General features: G+C 37.4%; 1 protein-coding gene across 2 annotated transcripts in view; it reads left to right on the top strand.

Moving 5' to 3' along the window:
* Nucleotides 1–24,011, top strand: part of LOC107755062 (immunoglobulin superfamily DCC subclass member 3-like) — an 82,945-nt gene that overhangs the window by 42,977 nt on the left and 15,957 nt on the right. For both annotated transcript variants that reach the window (XM_016571716.1, XM_016571715.1), the window contains exons 3-6: nucleotides 14,937–15,081; nucleotides 15,201–15,331; nucleotides 15,418–15,555; nucleotides 22,367–22,525. In XM_016571716.1, coding sequence (XP_016427202.1) covers nucleotides 14,937–15,081; nucleotides 15,201–15,331; nucleotides 15,418–15,555; nucleotides 22,367–22,525 — 573 coding nt within the window. The remainder of the gene's footprint in view (nucleotides 1–14,936; nucleotides 15,082–15,200; nucleotides 15,332–15,417; nucleotides 15,556–22,366; nucleotides 22,526–24,011) is intronic.

Here is a 24,011-nt window from a genome sequence, read left to right as displayed (position 1 = left end):
GTCTGTTGTTGAGCTTCAGCCAATGGCTGAATTGTAAGGTACCTCACTTCCTCTATTCTCCCTGTTTCCAGTCAGTGTTAAAAGTATCCGGGCTTGCCGCATACACTCTCATGCCACTTCCTTGCCCTAGATTGTGATTAATGGTCACAATTCAGCCAGAAAAATTCCCTTGAGTGGGTGCCAGTTGGCTTATGCAGAGAAGAGGGGAGAAGAAACTCATTACTGCTGTCAGTTCAGCTGACAGAGCAGGCAAGGGTGTGTGTGTGTGAGTGTGTATGTGTGTGTTTGGCTATGCATAGATGTTGTGCATACGTGAGTCCCTAGATGTGTTTACTAGTGTGAAGGGAACCCCGAGACCTGAGATGTAGCTGTCTCCAGGAAAAAACAAAGAACACACATTTTTACAATTGATCTCGAGACCGCTTCGTATTCTAGCTTTTAATGAATAACTAGGCCACATCGATCATATGGCTTTAGGAGCTATGCATCTACACATACTTCTCTGAGGTTCCTGTCTGGGATGGTTTCATATTTAGAGAAGATGGATTTGTTTTTGTGTTGCTTTGCTAATCAAGGCGCTCTTTAAATGAAATCTGAACTTTTAACAGCCTTTAGGTCAATTTAGGTAAGATCATTTATAGGTAATTATTCCTTCCAATATTATAGCTTTCGCAGTACAGATTCTTTATAACTTTGCTGTCGAATCAAATTGTCTTCTGTAGCTTAGAACATATGGCAGATTTATTTTTATTTTTATTGTGCTTTCATGCTATCAAGACTGTATAGAAAAACAGAATTGCAATAAGCTACAGCTTTGATTATTGCAACATTCCTGTCTGATTATTTTGTCTATTGCCGCAAAAGTCACATAAAATGAACATATATCAACACATAGAGATTGCAGTACAAAAAATACAGTTCTGTCACAGTAGTTTTTCCTGTTTTGTAAATTGCTTAAGTGATTGAAGGGTAACACTTTACAAAAAGGTTCCATAAAATGACGTCAACACATAGAGTAACGCTGCGTATTTCTAAGCATTTCAGGGGACCTTTAACATTAGTTAACTATATTAGTTAACATTAACGATGAAAAATACTTCCAAAGCATTTATTAATCTTAGTAAATGTTGATTCCAACATTTACCAATACATTTTTTAAATTATTAAATTACAATACATTATTAAAATCAGAATATGTATCAATTAATGTTATTTAATGGACCTGCTAACATGGACTAACAATAAACTGTTGTATTTTTATTAACTAATGTTAACAAAGATTAACAAATACTGTAACAAATGCATTGCTCATTGTTAATGTTAGTTAATGCATTAAATATAGTTAACAAATGGAACCTTATTGTAAAGTGTTACTTTTACAATTAAAGTTTTGTGTCAATCCTAATCCATCGAATTACACCTTTACATCTTTATTTTTTCCTTTAACACTCCAAGTACTGAATTTTACCCCCTTAATTTCTTGCTATCTTGATTATTTTTGGACAAAATGTAATACACTACTTTTTTTTCTCGCATTAGCATTACACAACTCTTGGCTCGTTTCAGCAGATTGTTTGGCTGACAGATGGTGAGGAGTGTGAATATTAGTGAATAAACAGCTACAAGCTGACTAGTGAGAGAAGCCTGACCTCCCCTATCCATCCACACTTCTGCTGACAGAGACGCATGGCTCTCGTTTCTGCCTTGACCTGTCCCAACAGCCCTATCCGAAGACCCTCGGGACTCACAGCGTGCTGAATGATGTCCGTTTGTGGTTGTTCAGGGCTAAATTCTTAGATTTGTGTGAGCCACTCTTTACAGACACACATATTAATGCCATCTGGCTTTTTACTGATTAAAAATATGTGGCAAAAACACAACTCTCGGCCAGTGCAACATGTTTGTCAGTACTCCGATTTAAAGCACCTTGTTTTAAGACCAAAAACAAGCTGAATTACAGCCAATTTAAGTTGTGAGTGTATATGTGTATATGTGTGAGAATGGGAGAGTGAGAAAAAGAGGTCTCAACAGTTGCTACTAATGAGGGGGAAGTAATTGAGTCTTTGCTAGAGTGAATTGTGATGCCAAATGTCCGTCCACTTTGTTATTGAAAACTGAGCCTGTTTACCCCCGGCAACCAAAGCGGGGTGAAAAGGACAGAGAAAGAAAGAAAAGACAAGTGAGCTAGAGAGAAAATAATGACTATTCCATTTTAATTTAAATGCTGTTTCACTCCTAGCTGTCACTGCATTTTCGATATTTCACAATCCGCCCAAGACAAAAAGCCATTGCTCTTTTTTTGCCTCACGAGTTTCTCAGTTGTGGTTTTGTCAGGTCAGTACAGTAGACCCGATTGATTGAAGGATTAAGCTACAGCATGTAATCTCCGCTTCTATGAACCTCGGAAGCAGCGAGAAAAGAGCCACTTAAGTCACGAAACGCTCGGTTGCTCTGAATGCTGATAATGCTGTTAATTGGGATATGGGGCGAGGGCTACGCGCTAATGGTGCTTTATATGATGTCTGCAACAACACTCAGGACTCGAAACGATTTCCCGTTGATTATTTGAACTGGTGAGTGATTGACAAAGCTATTTTAAGACACATAGCTATTGGAATGAATTACAGGTGTGATTGGCCACTGAGGTGAGAGAGTAACAGTTATGATTATGTGCAGGTGACTGTAGCGGTGAAGACAATCTGAAGTGTGTTCTTTTGAGATTTCCAAGGCCTTTGGGGAATGTGTGGAATTTATTTATTTTTTTCAGGTTAAGGTCGTCTTTTGTTTATCTGCCATTTTCCCGCTTACTTTCCTTCCCTTCCCTTCCCCCCAACCTCTCATTCTTAATTCTCCCTCCATTTCTCCCTCTCTTCTCTTTCTTTCCCTCTCTTCTGCTCCCCCTCTTGGGAGATCGTGTAGTGTTTGAGTGCGTTGAGGGAGAGCGTCTCTTCATCACCTTCCTCCCTCCCCCCTTTTCCTTCTCTTTCTGCCTCCTCCTCTGATCGCTCTTTCTCTCCCCGTTTCTCTCTGGGCAGCGGACAGCCCATTAAATCTGTACAGTGGTGTGAAGAAGATGATGTGAAATTACTGTCTGATGAGAGCTTGAAAGGACTGACTGCTGCTCAGCATCAGGAGCGAGGCTGGTGCAAAGTCTCTGATGAGGGGGTAATTTCGCAGGGGTCCTCAGAGTGAGTAAAAAACATCAGATTCTTTCAAGTGTAGCAATCCTATCGACCAATAGAAAAGGAGCTCAGGCAGTGAAGCCATTCGTGTGCGTGTATGCGAGAAAGAGGAGGCTTTTTCTCCTGTAGATTAGAAAGCTGATGGACAAAGACTGTAATATTGCATTTAGGTTTGACTAATATGGGGTTTTCAGTGGGTTTTAACCAATCGCTTTCTTATTTCACTATTAACCATTATCTGACAAGCCATAAATCAAGCAAGCGACCCAGTAGACATAACATATTGCCGTTGCTGACAAAAACACGGTTCACATATGTCTTTTGTGATCATCCTACATGCGCGCTGTGTGATCTTGCTGCTATTAAAATGTAATGCTGTATTACTCGAATTGCATCATCTTTACAGACAAAATGGTTCCACACTGCGCAGTATGCTTCATTTTTTCCATTCTCTTTTATCAGAACTCAATTGTGTTTGGGTTATAGCACTACTCGTATGTTGTACATGTGTAATTTGCTGTACAAGATAAACCCATCAATTCAGCTCTCATTATTGTAAAAGCACATTTTTAACTTGTAGCATTGGTTGAACAAAATAATTGTCAATTAATGATTAATTGTTTAACCATTCAGCGTTATATGAGCTAATGGCCACTATCTTCTATATAGTAGTGTAATACATTTTAATGAGAGCTTTTTAAAATAACTATTTTCTATTTGAATGTTTATTGAAATATAATATGTCACAATATTACTGGTTTTATGATGTTTTGATCAAATAAATGCATTGTTATTTCTCAGACAAAATGCTGCACATTTCTTTGTGAAATTGAAATATCTTTTGGCAAATAACAAAAATAAATGTACATTTTAAAACAAATCCCAAATCAGATAAATAATTAAATGAATAATACAAATAAATTAATATCTTCATATAAAAAAATAAACAAAGGCTTTGCCTGTGCTCTTTCCTAGCTTGGATTTTTTTTTCACATGTTAGGGTTAGGGTTATTTTTTATTTATTTATTTTTTTTAAAGAAAGATTAGAATGTCCACATTTGCACCTTGTACAGAAAAATGCATTTTAAGCACATACAGAATGGTCTGAATTTAGCTTTGTGAAATTATGCTTCATAAAACTACATAAAAGCAAACGGCCTGAATGCGAATGCAAATTCTGTCTCTGACAGTAGGTGGCACTGTGCTTATAAACACTACTTTAATATGCATCATACAGAGGCAAGATGAAAAGAAAATACCATCTAAACTTTTCTGAAGACAGTCAGTTCCTCTCAGAGATATTCATAAATACACCCACCCCAAATGTATCACGATTTATTTAGCATCTCAACCGACTTTCGACACAAATCTTCATCGATTTTCATCCGGCTCGGCGTGCATCGTTACATCGCTATCATTTATTTATTTACCAATTTAATGATGGTAAATGACACATACACAAATTGTTGAACTAAATGGTGGTTGTATTTCACAGTATTTCCACTTCTGTTATTCGGCCAAGCACAGGCATCATTATTGGTCAATGCAATGCAATACAGGCAGATTAATCAGTGTGTTTCTATGTCGGACATGAGTTTGTGTGACCTGTACAGCAGAGCTATAACAGAGCTATAACATGATTGAATGGAATGTTTACCAAAGGATTGATTTTATCTGACCGGTACATGTTCTCTAATTACACACCCACACTGCACAGCCTCAGAGTTCAAACATTTCAGAAACAATAACTGAAAGATTTGCTGTCAGGAATGTTGCCTGAGCATGATAAACATTTGTTGTTGTGAAAGAGAGGGCCGCAGGCTGGAGGGCGATGGCTTGGGTGATGTAAAGCTAATGAGATGTTAATTGAGAGGCAGTGGCCTAGTTTCAGTCCAACCCATTTAAACTCTGAGAGCCTAGAGCATGGGAACAGAGACGGAGAGAGAAGGAGTACTGGACGGCCCACCGTAGGTGCAGCGGACTCCCTGGGCAGTTTATCATTGGATTTTTATCTTCTTTTATTTTTCTGTCTTTTCCTTTCTCCTGATTATGAGTAACAGTGTTTGAAGTGCTGTAATGAGCATGAAGATCTCAGCTCACTCAATCATTAAAACAAACAAAAGAGTCTCCCCAAACTCACTCTCTCGCTCATTCACACACACAGCGCGTCCAGCAGACACTAATGAACATTCCTAAAATAAGCTAAAAAAAAAAGAAATGACAGAGAAAATAGCAACAAAGACAAGTGCAACAACGCAGAAGAAACCCGGCTAATTAATTTCGTAACCCCTTCCTCTCTTTATCTGTCTGTGCATCTCTCTTATTTTTCTCTCCTTCTCCCTCCACCCCTTGTTCTCACTGCAACAGTCATTTAAATAATGTCTTAATTTTCAGCATCTGCTGTTTTAATGGGTCTTTTTGTGATTAAAGCAGCATGTCCAAATGGAGAGAGAGAGAGAGAGGGGAGAGAAATTCAGGTGCAGGAGATGGAGAAAGTGAATCTCTTGTCTTCCAGACTGGAGAGAGCAGAGGTGGACAGCAGATGGGGTGGGGGCATAATGAGTTACAGGGCTTTCCCATCAGCCCTCTCATTGCACATTTTACCCGGAGTCCTTTGTATTTGGCCATTAGTTGCACTACGTAGACCTTTTTTGTCCAGAAATGTATGTGTCGATGGGTTTACAATATGTTTCAGGCCTAAAGGGATGGAAAATAGCCCCCACAGCTCCTTTTTGAAGACAAGGCACTACAATGAGTTTGGGGACCGTGTTCTAACAAGACAAATATGCTCAACATTTAGACAGTGTTTCAAAGATCCAAATTCAGGTAGCACAATGTGTGTGAAATTTTTTATTTTTATTTTTTTCTGATTGTGTAAGAGACTCGCACATTAGCACAACTGTGTCCACTTCAAAGAAAACCAGCAGATTAGGACTCAACATGTTAAATAGAGGAAAAATTGAATAGAGCTTTTCACTGGTGGCAGCCTAATTTATAACAGACACCTCAGCGTGCATGTAATGAGTATGTGTGTGCGTTTACATTTAAGGTTGTGTATCAGTTTAAATTCAGGCTGTGGAATAAATATTCTTTGATTTATTAATCAAAAAAATTCTTATCAAACATTTAAAATAATCCATATGTAATGTCTATATTTTATATAATACAAGTAAATGGCTGCCCAAATATTGATGCTCCAAAAAGCACACACAGCCATTGGGATCCGTAAATCCCCAGTGGATGAATCAATGCCTTCTGAAGTGAAATAACAGGTGTGTGTAAAGAAAAATGCTTTAAAAATATTTCCCCTTTAAAAAAAATCGTAAATATCACTTTCAGCTGACTGTTTCAGCCAAAGATAAAATTTTTGTTGAGCTTGATGTCAGTGCATGTGAAATTAACATCATTTAAATGATGCTGTCAAAAATGTTCTAAAGCACCTCTCTACACACTCTAGTGTTTGCCTATCCTTTTAAATTCCAAACAATTCCTATAAAGATATACATTTATATACATTTATGTTAATGACATGCAAATTGATGTTATAAATCTGTTGTTTTAGAACATAAGTACAGTATATACATACAATTATCATCATCATCATAATAATCTTAATGCACTTGTGTATGTATACATTTGTTAATATTGCTAGGTCCTCATAAATCCCAGTTTCATAAATTGGCTACAACAGTATGTATGCATTAATGTTTGCATAACCTGACATCCATCCATCAAACACTGCTAATCATAGTTCTTCCACCTCATGGGATAAATCAATAAAAGAGTGTTTAGGTCAGCAGCAGTAGCTATACAGGACCTCAGAGAGCTCTGCAGGAGACAAAGAGGAGATTGCGGGCCCAAATGAAAGAGAACATTGTTATGATGTTAAGTGGAGAAACTGATTTCAGAAGCACTGCACAGCAGCTCTACATGACACACAGGAAGACCGCAGGATGAAAAGACTTGAAAATATGAAGAAATAGGCAGCAGTAAGTTAGTGGAATTCTTGCTACCCATGAGTGCATTTTAAAGCCATAGTTCACTGTAAAATGAAAATTCTTTCATCATTTACTTGCCCTGTTTGGAATTTAAAACTTTTTGCCAGCATAAATTGACATACAATAAGTGCTTTCTACTGGTAGTCATGCACTCTATTCCTCTTGTGTGTATTGTGAGTGATTGTGAGGCACCAGGCTTTTATTGTTTGCACGCTTGAGTGATATTAAGGAATGATGTTTATTTATTTATTTATTTTTAAGTGAAGAACCATTTTAGTTAAGATAATTTTGGTTTGCTCCTAACAAAAAGCTGTCACCTCTTCAGTGCACTTTGAATATAGTTTAAAAATCATATGATCTAATTTTAAGGTGCGTGGTACCATAAAAGGGATGGCAAGTCATACAGGTTTTGGTCAGTGTGAGGGTACTTAAATGATGACAAAATTTCCATTTTTGGGTGAACTGTTCCTTTAAGTCTCACTACCGTATACCTGCAACAAATAAACAATTAATCTTGCAGACACTTAAACAAGATGACTCCATTTTCCAAGAGGTAAAAAATGCAATCATGTCCCTCTGAGAGTGGAGAAGAAAACGAAGGATGACTTTTGAAGTCATATCACTTATTTGCCTGTATGTTTACAGAGAGAAGTGTTACTGAAAGATGACGTGTGGAACAGGTTGCTCCTTCAGTGTACACCACAAGAGGCTGTGCAGATTAATCACTGTGTGTGTGCCTGAAGGCGTTGCTGTAAAGGTGCACATCTGCATTTAAATGCCGCCCGGGAGCTCTGTGTATGGAAAATAATATTTCAGTGCGACTTTAAAGCCTGTTGAGGCGATCCCACTTTGAGCTGAAATAGCATCATATACCATATGCATTATTTATGGACGCCATCTTCATTATAGCGCTTGGCTCAGAGAGGAGGAGAATGCAGCCTAATGGACCGCCCAGAGGGGTGGAGCTCACTGTATGTGTATGTAGTGAACTTAGAGCAGTTTCATAACAGTTTTTTAAAAAGAATTTGGAAATGTGTGTTTGAATATATGCATGACTTTTTGTGTGTGCTCATGTGTCAGAGAGAGAATCCGTCATCTCCACTGCAGGTCTTTCACAACCATCACTGTGGACTGGAGCACCTCATCACCTACTTGAATTTTTTTTTATAGTCCATACACTTGACACATGAATCTGGTTCTGCCTTAGTATCAGTCTTCTCTTAGTACCTCTTTTCCTCCATTGCCTTCTCCAGCGTTATTGCATTTGACTATAACCTGCTCACTCTGACATGCAGAGCACTTGAATTGAGTACCTTGTCTGGGTGCAGAGCATTGCTGTCTATATGATGACTATATATATTGAAAAAAAGTATTTTATGCTCACCAAGGCTGCATTTATTTAATCAAACATACAGTAATATTGTGAAATATTATTACAATTTAAAATAACTGTTTTCTATTTGAAAATATCTTAAAATGTAATTTATTCTTGTGATGATAAAGCTGAATTTTCAGCATTATTACTCCGGTCTTCAGTGTCACAAGATCCTTCAGAAGTCATTCTGCTAATAGACTTATTTTGTAACATTTATATACTGTCATTTTTGATGATCAATTTAAGTTTCTTAAAAAAAAATAAAAAAATCGTACTGACCACAAACTTTCTGTAGCGAGAGAAATCATCATTATAGATTGAGGGGTTTAAAATTCCCTGTAAAATTTTTAATTAACTACCTCCACTTACTAAATTGACTTACCATCCTGGATCACACGAACATGACTTCTGTGAAGTGACCAGTATGTACAGTACACTTGTGGCTTTGGTTACCTGTTCTACATCATCAGGAGGAGGTGGGAGTTTTGATTTTCTGTCCGCTTCCACGGTGATTGTCATGGTGAAACCAGCTGCATCCAAGCATTTCCATCCAGTTAGGCTCTTAATGTATGGATAGAGGGAAAGATCTCTCTCTCTCTCTTTCTCTTTCATATTCCTCTTAGCCCTTTCAATTAATCTCTCTGTTTTTCTCACGCACACACACTCACTCCTTTTCTCAATTTCTCCCTCCTCTCCCCCATAATTAGATCTGGTTAGTTTACACTGTGTGGCGCGCTGGGAAGAGGCAAGCTGTAATAATGTGTGTGTGTGGACTTATTATGGAGAGGGGTATAAAACGGCTCTGCTAGGACTGCTGAATCCAAACTGCTACTGCTACTGCTACACCCCCTTAGCTTGGGTGTGTCGGTTTGAGTATTGAGATTCATGCGGGCATATATTGTTTGTGTTTATATGTACATTCTTCACCTGTACATTTGCATGTGCTCTGCGGAGTGATTCATCTTATGCTAAAATAAGCTCAAGTCTGTTTAGGTTTGTGTGTTTTTGTGAATAAACGTATCTGTGTGTGGCAGGAGAGGTGGGCCTCTACCAGTTCCAATTTTTATGTATGATGGCAGAGGGCAGGGGCCCTTAAGGGGTTTCTCTGTGTGGGTGGGTGTGGTTTCAACGAACACATTGGTTGGGCTTGGCACTGACACTGCATTTGTTGCTTTACTGGAATTCCATCTTTTGCACATTTTGAAGGATTCTTCAGTGCATGTTATTCCAGAAATGTAGCCTTTGTAATGAAAATATAATAATTTGCTCCATCTCTGAAACAGTTTTCCTTTATGGCTGATGTAATCAAGCCCTCTTATTTTTCAAGTCCTCCACAACCACCTGTCATACACCCTGCCAAGCTAATTTAATACAGTTATATACATTTCAATTTAAGCTATTTAAAATTTAAAAATGTAATTACATATTTAAATGCTAGTTTTATATTTTTTTTATGTTAGTTTGTTGCTTGCAAAAAAAAAACAAACAAAAAAACTTGTTCTGTCTGGCTACATGAAGTAGGTATGGCTAACTGGGCCATACTAAGCAGACAAATTTTGACCCCTTGGTCCATCTGGGTCCATTCCTGATTAGGCCAACCACTTTTCACAAACCATGTTAATTTCAGATAAATTAAGGTTTCACCCTGCATATTTTTCACGTGTAAATCTCACAGTATGGAAGTAAACCCGGTTGGAAATGTAATTTCATGTTGACCTCACAGGTGCACACAGTAATTTTCCCTCAGTTAAAATTGTTTTTTTAACATAGCATGTGTTTAAATAGTACCTTTTGAACAATGTTTAAACACTCACATGAGACTCCAGTTATATCAAAGTCTATTGAAAGCAGAGAAAATGCTAATAAAATGCTTTGCATTATGGGTCAAAAATGCTAATTTTATGTACTTATCTTATGTATATGTAAAAGTTGAAACTGGGAAGATGGCATTTGAAAATAGGATCTTGGTCACAGGGTGTATGTATGTTTTAACAGGTGTCTCTAGGCCGCAATTTGACCATGAATGTTTGGGGGAGGCTGCAGGTCACCAGTAGTGATGGTTATTCTGCTAATTGTCTCAAGAGTATACAGCTGCGGTGGTAACATGCTCTAGACAGGGCTTTGTTGATTAGAAACCAAGCCCTGGTGCTCAGAGTGGTTGTGTTTTAATGGCAGATGCTCCATGGCTACAGCTGGACCCTCTGTGGAACTCAGCCCCCATCTTCAGTTATAAAGGACAGATCATTGGAGGGGGTCCAGCATTCATATTGTAGTCTCTCTGTCAGATATACCATATAGGTGTGTGTGTGTGTGTGTGTGTGTGACAGCCTTTTTTGAACTTCCAGGGAAAAGTTTCCATTACTGTTTTTAACATAATTCACACAAAAATATAAGAGGAGCAGTCAGGTATCAAAGTAAATAAAATATTTATGCAAGAGATGTACGACAATAAAATAAATCTGAGATTTTAATACTTTTGCTTGCTTTGTTCTAGCACCAGAATGCCTCAGTGGTTGAGCCATTGAGGAATGTTTGTTTAAAATTTAATCTGCTGCTCGCTGTGCATCCTTGGAGAAGAGAGGTCGGAGCACGTCAGGAAATGGCACATTTCTCATTAGGGCACAGCCCAGAAGCAGTGATGCTGAAACACTACCAATAGACAAAGAGATGAAAACAAGGAGAGAGAGACCAAGTGCAGGAGAACAGAAGGACGGAGAGGGAGGAGGAGTTCACAGAGAGATACAGTATGCTCCAGTAACCCCTCTGGTTCAGCCACTACACTCTCATCCCTGACTGTTTGTGTTTGCATGTGAAGTTGAGTGATGTGCCAGTGCCAGAATGAGGAAGGGTGCTGGGTCTGAAGCGACGCAGGGATGCTTGCTAATGAGAAGCTAAAAGCTCAAAGCAGAAGACATGATAAAACATAAGGAAACATTCTTCACAGTAGAAACTAACCACTCTGATGCCTCAAATACAAAACAGAAATGAATACTCATAACTCGCCTTCAGGAATTTGCACTTGTAGCTGGGGAATTTGTTCTGCAGTTGTTCCTGTATTTAATAGAGCAGCGGCATTAGCAATGGCGAGGCCATTGGTTTGATTCCTGGGAACAGACAAACTAATAAGGTATAGAGTGGGGGGAAAACCCTCTTTATGCCAGTTTGGCTTGTCTATCACCATCTGTGGTTGAAACATGAAATTGCAAAGTTGTTTTATTATTATTATTATTTATTATTATTATTTTATCTTTTATGGTATTTTGCACAGAAGAATATGATAGTTTGTCTTATACTTGTGTTTGCCTGTGATAGTAAGAAGACTTTCATTGCATATATTTGAAAAATGTTATATGAAACATGATGTGAATACAAATTACGTAAATCTGAAATGTCAAATCCATTCCAGCCGCTCATATTACAAATTATTATTCTAGGCTTACAGTAATGAAGCAGGTTTGGGCAAGAACATCATTTTAAACACTGAACAAATGCATGTTAATGATTTTATTCATTAGTTTTGACCTGTTTATATCTCAATCTTCCAGTCTCTGGATGCCAGATGTATCCAGTCATTTAGATCTGCTTCCATCCAATCAACAACCAATGGATAGAACCAAGTTTTTCTCTCTTTATAATCTGTTTCACTCTGATGTATGTCACAATATGGAAGAAAGGATATGTTGCTACTTCTGTTTTGACGTGACTTTAATGTGGCATGGTAGTTGCTTTTACATGTTTTTTTTTTTGCTTTTAGCTGGTTTAGATGGTTGACCAAGTGTACTACCAGCTGGCTGGGCCTGACTGAGGTAATGCACAAACTTGGTGAATTTGATTAGGTTTGGCAGACCAATTGGGCCAGCAATAAACCACGTTTCAAACACAAGTTTGACCAACTTAAATTGGCTTGGTTTTTCTAGCAGGGTTGTAAAAAAGAGGAATATTGCATTGTGTTTTATTTCAGGTAGATTGCTGTATTATTTAACTGTGATTAAATAGAAGGATGTCTTTTTGTGAAGCGTGCAATTTCTGCATCAAAAAGAGTGTCATTGACCTAGATATGATGATGTTAAAAAATTAGAAGTTATAGACACAGTAAATAAGAAATGAAATGTTTTAGACACATTTGTGGGAAAGTTGATTGAAATCACAGTGGAGAGATAAAGCAAAAAACAAATGTGTCTAAAACATTTCATTTCTTATATATTATATTATATATATAAATAGTGGAGACAGATACAGAGAAATTCATTCGATTTATGCCTTCCTTTCTGTGTGTCACATCTCCTGCAGAGGCAATCAATGAGATATGTGTGAAAGCCTTGAAAAGATGCCTTTCTGGGAGCCCTTTTTCCCTTCCTTCTCTGAGAATGCTTTTTTCCCCCTCACTTCTGCCTGCAGCATTTGACTCGCACGAAACAAAACGACCAGTTACAGAAGCACCACTGTGTGAGTTTAAGCTGCCAAGCACCACCCGGAGATCCTTCTGAGCTCGATGATGCTAGATTAGCTGGAACAAGTATATCAGTAGGACACAAAAAGAACACAGAGGGGTAAGTGAGAGAGGACGCAGGAGGGGCCCGGCCCTCTTGTTATGCTAAGAGTGTTCCGAACGGTCCCGCTTGGTTCAAGTTAATTACGTTCAACATTTAAATAAGAGCACTTGTCTTGAGGACGGTGGTTGGCTGTGGGAGAGACAGACCTCGCGCTAATTGTGTTTGTGTTTCCAGCTCCTCCCCTCATCTCCAGCCCTCTCTCAGTATGAGCTCCTGCGGGACACGCTATGTGAGTCACAGCCCAATGAGAGGCTTTGGAAAATCACTCCCTTATACGGATCTGGAAGGTTCCAAATCCTGGTCATTGTACTGTAGCTGGTTGCTTCTGTCTTTTCTTCTCCTGCAAGATAGATGGACTTTTATTGAGTGGTATCTGACTGCTGAAATAACAATCCACCTGCTTGCTCTCTTTCAAATGCTCACACATTTTCTATGGCACACAGTAGCCAAGAACAGATGCAGATGCACACTTTTGTTTGATTTCATGCCTCTGAGCTATGAAAGTAAGACCCCAAAGCTGTGAAAGAATTAATGATTGGTTATGAAATTAGTAAACTGTGTAGAATTGTGTTCTGACTATGCGTTTGTGAAAGAATATCATATTGTACATTTATTTTTTGTTGGCTGGTTGGGGTGTGTTTTTTGTTTTTTACTGATGGGTAATGTAGTGTTCCCATGTTTTTATACGCATGGGACTTTATTAGATGACCTCAAAGTGGATGCAGGGACTGAGTGGACCGAGGTAATAACAGGGCAGACTAAGGGGTTCAATCAAGGTGTTTAAACCCTAATTTAAACTTGGGATGCCAAGTATATACAGTATACTATCATTCAAAAGTTTGGGTTTGGTAAGATTTTTAAAATGTTTTTGAAAGAAGTCCCTTATGCTGACCAAGGCTGCATTTATTTGATCAAATACACAGTAAAACAGTAATATTGTGAAATATTATTATGGTTGAAAATAACTTTTCTCTTTAAATATTTTTTAAAATGGCATTTAGTCTTGTAATTCCAAAGCTGAATTTTTATCAGCTATTACTCCAGTCTTCAATGTTACATGATCTGTTAGAAATCGCTTTTATATGCTTGATTTGGTGCAAAGAAACATTTCTTAATATTATCAGTGTTTGAAAACAGTTGCTTAATAATTTTTGTGGAAACCATAATAATTGTTTATAGGATTCTTTGCTTAATAGAAATTTCAAAGGAACAGCATTTTTAAAAAAAATAGAGATCTTTAGTAACAATGTCTTTACTGTCACATTTTGATCAATTTAATGCATCCTTTCTGAATAAAAGTATTTTGCTGACCCCACATTTTTGAACGGTAGTGTGTTCTCCAAAAGCAGTCCATTAAGCTTGATGAAATTGGCATTGGAGATTTATATTGTATGCTTGAACATGCACTTAACAGGAATTTTCAAAGACCTGCCAAACACACATATTGCATAGTGTTGTCATTCTTGCTGCAGCATCAGATCATCATTGTATTTCTGAATATATGAGTAGATCAGAGCACATCAGATCTTGTATTGACACTTCAGTTGTTAATTGTCTGGACCAGCGCTATGTGTACTCTATCACTCTATTTTGGGAAGTTTAGGAAGAGAAAAGATCCGTTATGAAGTGGTGAGACATTGACCGCCCCAAATAAAAAATTTTTTGTCCTACTTCATTACTTTGGAAAATCTGCTTTCTGTGAAGGTTTGCATATTGTTCTTTTTAAGTGTTCAGATGGTGGCATTTTGAATTGCAGTTACGTGGACGACCTTAATATGTGTATGAAGGGTTAAAGTAATCTGTCTTTCTCGGTCTCTTTTGTCTTCAGCAATGGCAGATTTTCATGTGCAGCCACGTTCAGTTCGTGCAGAGCTGGGAGGTGCTGGGCGATTTCAGTGCCAAATCCATGGCCTGCCTGAGCCAGTCATCAGCTGGGAAAGAGATGGGCGACCCGTGGATACCTCTGATGACAGGTACTACCGTAAATACTCTTACACACAATGATATTTGAAAGGATATACCCAGTGTTATTGGCAAATATACATGTCTCCCTCTCACTGTGGGCCTGTCTATGTTTGTCTTTTCTGTGCAGGTATACTCTGTTGCCCACGGGCGTGCTGCAGATAACGGGTGTTCGCCCTGAGGACAGCGGGATGTACTGCTGTGTTGCCCACAACAGTGCTGGAGTCAAACACAGCACAGGAGCGCAGCTCACAGTCTCAGGTATACTCAAAAATTCTTCTCTGATTTCTTGAGTCTTTCCATATCCTTTTCTTTCTGTAACTTGCTTTACCTCTTCCTTCCTGAAGGCTCCCAGTCATCTGTTTACAAAGAACCCATGATCCTAGTGGGCCCTGAAAACCTCACCCTCACAGTTCACCAGACTGCCATCTTGGAGTGTGTTGCCACGGGTTACCCTCGCCCAATCGTTTCGTGGAGTAGACTGGGTAAGACTCATTGAAGTTGCTCTCTAAATTGCCTTGAGTGGTTCTCAGAGCAAAACCCAGCAGGAGATTTTTGCTGCAGAGAGCTTTAATATGCTCTCCTCTGCATACTGACTATAAAATACCCAATCAACTGAAAAAGAGAAAAGGGAAAATCTTCTCCAGCAAGGTAATGTAACATGATGGAGGACAGAGATGAGAAGAAATGAGCCGATGGATCTTGTCTGGAAAACCTTCTCATAAAAGAGTCATATCCTAAATTATTTACCATCTTATTTTTCTCCCTAAAGTCCACTTATGATATTAGTTAAAGGGGTCATGAACTGCCTTTTTTATTATTTTGTACTGTTTTCTGAGGTCCACTTATAATGTTACCAAGATTTTTACATTAAAAAACATCATAATTTAGAAGTAATAGGCTATTTTCTGTCCTGTTTTGACTCCCCTCAGCGGAACGCTCCATCTGAATAGGCCGTGGTGGATTGTAGACTCGGAAGTAAACGGCCACTGCTATGATTGGCTAACAGTTACAGTTGTGTGTGTTTGAAAGCCTACATCCTTCATAGATGGACGCTGATGTGATTTAGGTTAAAAACGCATAAGTACATATCAAACGATCCGTAATAACAGACAAAGCAATAGTGACCACGTAATAAAACAGTTACTCACACTTGTGTGGTGTGACATTACTGTCGGATCCAATATATTCGGCAAAGCATCGTCTCTTAGTTTCAGTCTTTCTGGAAATCCTGCGTCGAATTGTGCTTTGTTTGTAAACGAATCCGCTGTAAAATGAAGTGAACAAAGGACCAAGTTCTTATTGACGCAGTCTGGGTCTTCATTAAAAATCCACTCTTTCCTAATGTTGGGATCAGAAGGAAGGCAATGCAATAACTGTGTTTTTACATTTACACACATTTACATTTAGTCATTTTGACACTTTTATCCAAAGAGACTTACAATTGGGGAATACATAAAGCGATTCTTCTTAAAGAGGCAAATAGACACAGTAAGTGCTCATAATACCAAGTTTCAGGTATTGTTCAAATAAGTACAAGCTAGAAAAGGAAGGAATAAATAAAGAGAAAGACAATTTTTTTTTAAATTTAGGATGAAGTAAAGTGTGCCACAGGATATATATAATGGATATATATTGATATTTATTATTATTATATAGTCTCTTTTCAAATAATGTCAAGTAACAAAAATGCTTTACAACCGGGTGACACATAACACTGTATGTGTGACATGGGCTCATGCTCTTGTCGCCACAGGAAGTGCAAGTAGCTTGATTAAAAGGCAGCTTGTTCAATTAAATTGTCCTGTGTTATTGCCAGGGCCTGACAGGTGGAGGCCGGAGACTATAATTACACTTCCTGGCTCAGAAAGTCTTTAGGGGTCACAAAAGGTCCTGTGTGTGACGGCAGTGAGGACTCACTCAGTTCTCAGAACTGAGTGAGCTGATACTACAATGGGTGCTTATGTGTAGCATTAAAGGGATCATGAACTGGCTTTTTTTATTATTTTGTACTGTTTTCTGAGGTCCACTTATAATGTTACCAAGATTTTTACATTAAAAAACATCATAATTTAGAAGTAATAGGCTATTTTCTGTCCTGTTTTGACTCCCCTCAGCGGAACGCTCCATCTGAATAGGCCGTGGTGGATTGTAGACTCGGAAGTAAACGGCCACTGCTATGATTGGCTAACAGTTACAGTTGTGTGTGTTTGAAAGCCTACATCCTTCATAGATGGACGCTGATGTGATTTAGGTTAAAAACGCATAAGTACATATCAAACGATCCGTAATAACAGACAAAGCAATAGTGACCACGTAATAAAACAGTTACTCACACTTGTGTGGTGTGACATTACTGTCGGATCCAATATATTCGGCACAGCATCGTCTCTTAGTTTCAGTCTTTCTGGAAATCCTGCGTCGAATTGTGCTTTGTTTGTAAACGAATCCGCTGTAAAATGAAGTGAACAAAGGACCAAGTTCTTATTGACGCAGTCTGGGTCTTCATTAAAAATCCACTCTTTCCTAATGTTGGGATCAGAAGGAAGGCAATGCAATAACTGTGTTTTTACATTTACACACATTTACATTTAGTCATTTTGACACTTTTATCCAAAGAGACTTACAATTGGGGAATACATAAAGCGATTCTTCTTAAAGAGGCAAATAGACACAGTAAGTGCTCATAATACCAAGTTTCAGGTATTGTTCAAATAAGTACAAGCTAGAAAAGGAAGGAATAAATAAAGAGAAAGACAATTTTTTTTTAAATTTAGGATGAAGTAAAGTAGCGTCAAAAGAGATGAGTTTTCAGCTGTCGCTTGAAAATTGTAAATTAAAATATATCAAAAGTTCAGCAAGAACTCTCCATTCACCCAAGAATCTTGAAAAAAAATGTATCATGTTTTCTACAAAAATATGAAGCACCACAACTGTTTTCAACATTCATAAAAATAACAAATGGTACTTGAGCACCAAATCAAACATATTAGAAAGATTTCTGAAGAATCATGTGACACTGAACATTGGAGTAATGGCTGCTGAAAATTCAACTTTAAAATGAAAAAAAAAAAATCATTCAGATTACAGGAATAATTTGTATTTTAAAATATATTGAAATAGGAAACATATATTTTAAATTGTAATAATATTTAACAGTACCATATTTTTGATCAAATAAATTCAGCTTGGAGAGCTTCTTTCAAAAACATCACAGAAATCTTACCAACCCAAAACCTTTGAATGCTACTCTACATCATTGGCATAGTACATCAATCTTGTTTAGTTCAAAAGATCTATAAAATTCAGATTTTGATGATATGACCCTATTTAAAAAAGCTGGCTGTTGTATTAAAGTAATTTACACTCCAATCTACTGAAGCCAAATGGTTTGGAATGGTGAAGGAAACTCTGTCATCCTTCCTGCTAAGACATGGATTTCACAGATCAAATTGGCTGATACTGTGCAGTGAGATTGGGTTCTGTGTGAAAAATAGTTCTTTATTTTTAAGCGTGCTCAGAGTTCTGAAGCCACACGCTTGAAAATGGTTTCGGACAATTTTGGTCATTGAACACTCTTTGCCACATCTGTCTGCCTTATCTTGATAAGGATTAATGGAGATAAAAAAAGAGTGTCTCATCTTTACTTCTAAGGTGGTGTTGTACGTGGAGTGATGTCATTTTTGTGTTGGAACATGTTTATATCTTCATTTGTGTGTGTGTGTGTGTGTGTGTGTGTGTATGTGTGTGTCTCTGCATTAAAATGAGGAAAAAGATTTGTCTTCTGGATCATCTTATCTTTAGGCCTGTACCATTTTCTCTTTGTGTTTAAATAACCAATTCGCACCATATTTATGTATTTAAAGGTTAACATATCCTCCTTACATTTACTCTCCGACCCATGCCAACCGCTTTCTCTCAAGCAAGATTTCACGGTGACTCCCACACTTGTATAATTATCCGTTATCAACTATTTCTTTTTTCCTCCCAGCTATTATCTAATGTGATTCTCCCATTAAGAATGTAAATGATGGTCTCTTCCTGTAACGGCTGCTAACCAGATTGTGGATATTACCTTCCGCAATGTTGCTGGAATTAACTGCTAACACAATGGGATTTTGCTGGATTAGATTACAACGAGAGCAAATCATGGCTAAGCTTAGTATTGAATGTGATAGATCTCCAACAGTTAGTGATTAATGCCATTCTGCATTTATGTCATCTTATTTAGGAGCCAGGGCTTTTCCTGAGTTCACTTTGCTCAAATGCATACATCCAAGCATGCATGCTGATTCACACCTACCTGTAAGCACACACATTATTTTGAAAGGCCTGGCCAGTAAAACATGGTATAAACATGCTGTCTAGGGGTAATAGATTAGCCAGTGATGGCATATATATATATATATATATATATATAAAATTCTCGCAATTTTTAGGATAAATGTCTCCCATTTCTGTAGGTATTTGTGATGAATAAAATATTTCACTGTTATTCATTGTTATTATTCAATAAAGTTATTTAAATATATTATTTAAATAAATAGCTTTTACTCATACTGTACTGTCTAAATAATATTTCAGTATCGATATTGATTTTGAAAGAGGGCAAAACTTTTCACAGCACTGGTTTCCAGCTGGAAACCATCAAATGGACAATTTTTTTTGGCTAAGTGGAGGGCCTTTTGACCTCAAAGACCTGCAAAAACCATTTATCATGTTCCAAAAATCAGTTTGACCAACCTAAGCTAGGGATATACAGTTTTTACAATTGGTATACCCTGTAAAAATATCCTAGATCACATTCAATTTAATTATTATCGATTATGAAAATCATCGACAACGATTCTCATTATCGATTAATCGGGTCTGCCCACAGTTCACGTCCAACGGAGTTTACATACTTGTCCAACTTCAGCCGGTCGCGTCAAATTAAAGCACTGAATTACTTATTTCTATGGACAAAATGCATCTAAAAATAGTGGAGGAAACAGAATGAGATGCTGCAGGAGAGTTACGTGATCCAAGCTGCCCAAAACATGAGAATTCTTTATTTTAAGCTTTAAGCTAAAAAAACTTTCAGTTAACGGTCATATCCTTATGTATAAATGTCACAAATTCACGCGAGCATTTCCATTTTTGCATAAAGGTCCGTCCTGACAGTCTGTGTTAAATTTTAATCTTTACTGAATGAGCGCCAGCGCGGCGGGCGCGTGCACGCGCGTCAGACAGACGGAAAACAGAGACAATTAATAATCGGCGCAAAAACATTTATTGTGCTGAAATATCTGTTGTTGAAAGTTAAATTTAAGGTTTAAAGGTCAACATGCATTGCGCATATTTTATGAGAGTAGGAACTGTAAGGGGATAACAGCGTGTAATTGTCTGAATATAAATATCAGACGCTTCAAAACCGCCTTTAACAGGATAAAGACATGACAGTAAGCCCTATTCGGAATCCATGAGTTTTATCACTGAGGTGATAAGTAAATTTATTTTTACAGACGTCCATATGAGAAACAATTACCATCCGAATCGGGCTATGACGTGACTGTGGTCAAGTGAACGTGTGTTCCTGCAGAACATTGCTCTTACCTATTGGTTACCACTGAGTTTGTGATTTTATTCTTTATTATTATTTTAGTTTTTAATGCAGAGATTTAAACTATATTCACCATATACAATGCTTAACACATTTATTAAAACTAATTTATGTAAGGTTTTTAACAAATTATGGTTTGTGCCACTGCTGCTCTAAACTAACAGTACTGGTGATTACCAAAATCATTTTTTAGCTTTCTGTATGGGTTAGTCCTCCAATATGCATAAGCTCTTTAGTAACAGTATTTATCGTGCAGCCCTACTATAATATAATTATTGCTGTTATCTATGAAAGAAAGGCAGAGAGCTTTATAGTGTTTTTTTTTTCAGATACCCAATTACAGTCAAAAAGTACTTAAACAATGCCATCAAGAACGCAAGCAATGAAGGGCATAGGAGGCCATTTTTGTTATGTGAATAAATAAAAGTTTAGTTATAAATACATGACAATAACATTTTTTTGATTTAAACAATTTTTTGACAGATTCCTAAAATTCCTAAAATGTGTTTTCTCTTTATTATGGCAGGGGGGCTAATAAATTGTTAAGCACTGTATGTTTTCATAGCATTCAGTTGGAACGTTTGTTTTAAGGACATTGGGCAGAATGTGGAATAGTGTGTTTTTGTCAATAAAATAAAAAAAGGAAATTGTTTGTTTTTAATCCGATTAATCGGAAAAATAATCGACCAACTAATCGATTATCAAAATAATCGTTAGTTGCAGCCCTAATATACACACACACATATACACACACACTTATGTCAGTGTCTCTGTTATATTTCATTGAACATGTTAATTAACTCATGAAAGGCTAAAAGCGTGTATCTCTAAAGACAGATGAATGTCTATCATTAACTGTGTGAAACCAGATTGAGAAACTCCAAACAGCTGCTGAATGAAAAGTGGAAATGTTTGTGCTACTCACAACAGATGCCAGTCAATTAAATCTGGTGATATGTGAACTGTACCCTGCCGCAGTATCTAACACTGTGTCTATAATCTAATTTTTAACCAAACTTATTAAGAGAGCTGAGAGGCCAGTGATATGAATGAAAGATGTAATTAGTGGGATTGTTCATTTTTATTAGCACTTTTTCTCACTGAGTGTCCAACTACAGCTGTAGTGAGTGAGATCATCTAGACTGATATGGGTTATAGTAGCTGAAGTGATTCAGTGCTCATAGAAAGTGTGTGTGTGTTCTACACATGTATAGGAGTTGTCCATGGTAACATGGTATATCCTGTGTCACTGGTGTTCATAGGTCATCTCGTATGTCTAAAGCCCCCCCTTCCTGTACCCTTGCTTTATCTGTGGACATTTTTTTTATATATATATATGAGAGTTGTTTTTTTCTCTCATTGTCTATGACTCTTCATGTCTCTTAAGATGTTTCTCGCCCCAGGCAAAACGATGGATGGTGCTTTGTGCTCCATAATTATTCACATTTAACCAGTGCTGTTAAATTCTGAGGCTCATCACATGCTTCTGTTGACCTGTTAAATTTATTTTTAGTTCCTCTGGGGCAGGAAATTATTTTATGGCTGGATAATCATATGATTCTATCTTCTCTCCAATGTTTTTTTTAATTCCCTCTACTGATCTCTTTAATTCACTTTGAAATTATCTTTATGGCCTCTTTTCTCTTGTCTTTTTGTCTGTCTTTGTCAACACTATGCCTTCAACTCTCTTTCAGATGGTCGGCCAATAGGAGTTGAGGGTATCCAGGTACTAGGAACAGGAAACCTGATGATCTCTGATGTTAGAGTTCAGCATTCTGGTGTTTACGTCTGCGCGGCCAACAAGCCAGGAACCCGTGTGCGCAGAACTGCTCAGGGACGCCTGGTTGTGCAAGGTGACTCTTTCTTCGAAACACACATCCCAAAACTTTTAATAACTTTAAAATTAGTCAAAGTACAGTTTTAGTTACACTACAACACTTTGTGTTGAACAGCTGTATCTAAACATATTTGCTTTGAAAGAGATCACATAAACAAATTAATAAAATGAAAAAAAAAAATCTGTGAATTTTTTTTCTGAACCAAACTAATTCACTAAAAAGTATCATATTGACCAACACTACAAGAGAGATTGCAAAGCATTTTTTTCGTGTCATTTACATACTTTTATAGTCTTTTTTGTTTGTTTTAGTTCTAGTAGTTTTGTTGTGCTTTTTGTAATTTTCTTAGTTTTTAATATTTCTATATAGCTTTATTTTAGTTTTAGTGTTAGTAATTTTAGTACTTCAGTTTATTTCAATTAGTTGCCAAGGCAAGTACACACACACATTTTTATACACGCAGAGGAGCCTCTTAAAGAAGAAGTTACAGGTCTGTGAGAGCCAGAAATCTTGCTTGTTTGTAGGTGACCAAATACTTATTTTACCGAGGAATTTACCAATTAATTCTTTAAAAATCCTACAATGTGATTTTCTGGATTTTTTTTTCTCATTTTGTCTCTCATAGTTGAGGTATACCTATGATGAAAATTACAGGCCTCTCTCATCTTTTTAAGTGGGAGAACTTGCACAATTGGTGGCTGACTAAATACTTTTTTGCCCCACTGTATATACATATAAACACAGCGCTTAGTAGCATCACTACTTGTCGTTAATTACTCCTAAGTAACACTACATACAACAACCAAATGATCACACTGGAAGTGCTTTTGAAGTTAGTGACTGAATCTCAACTGCTGTAAACCATGATAGCGGGAGCAACGCTGTAGGTGTAGCTGAGAATTGATATGATCTTAGTAGCCAGATGGTGAAGCAGCCTTTTGCTCACTGTAATATTCTTCATTTACCTTAAAGAGATAGAGGGTGAGAGAGAAAGAGATGTGTTTTTAAAAAAATGTAATGCAAAAAAATTTATAGTAAGAAGGAAAAAACAAAATCCCAGGAGGGAAATAAATGAGAGAAAGGGGAAGATAAGAAAAGAAGGAAGGGGTGTCTCAGATGATATATCACAGTGGTACATCAATACTCACTGCCTCAACCCATCCCCCACTCTCTCTCTCTCTCGTGCACTCGGGGATGGAGAAGAAAAAAGAGAGCACTAATTTGCAGGGCTATGAGATGCACTGGATAGACCTCTGAGAGCGGTTAGAACCTCTTATCATTTATTTATTGAGAGAAGCTGGTAACACTGAAAATCAAGGAGAGAGACTGAGATCAGGATCAACACTTGCCGATTAAAGGACTTTAATAATTAAAGCCATTGCACCCTGAATGAATATGAAAGGTGTGATGGTAATTAAAATGGATACAAATGAGCAAATGGTTGCTAATCATTCCCAGATTAAATGTTTCCTAATTAAGCAGTAAATGACTATTGGAATGA

Source organism: Sinocyclocheilus rhinocerous, unplaced genomic scaffold, assembly GCF_001515625.1.
Source record: "Sinocyclocheilus rhinocerous isolate Xijiao unplaced genomic scaffold, SAMN03320098_v1.1 scaffold591, whole genome shotgun sequence".
Taxonomy (NCBI): domain Eukaryota; kingdom Metazoa; phylum Chordata; class Actinopteri; order Cypriniformes; family Cyprinidae; genus Sinocyclocheilus; species Sinocyclocheilus rhinocerous.
This window is presented reverse-complemented; position numbering and strand designations above follow the sequence as displayed.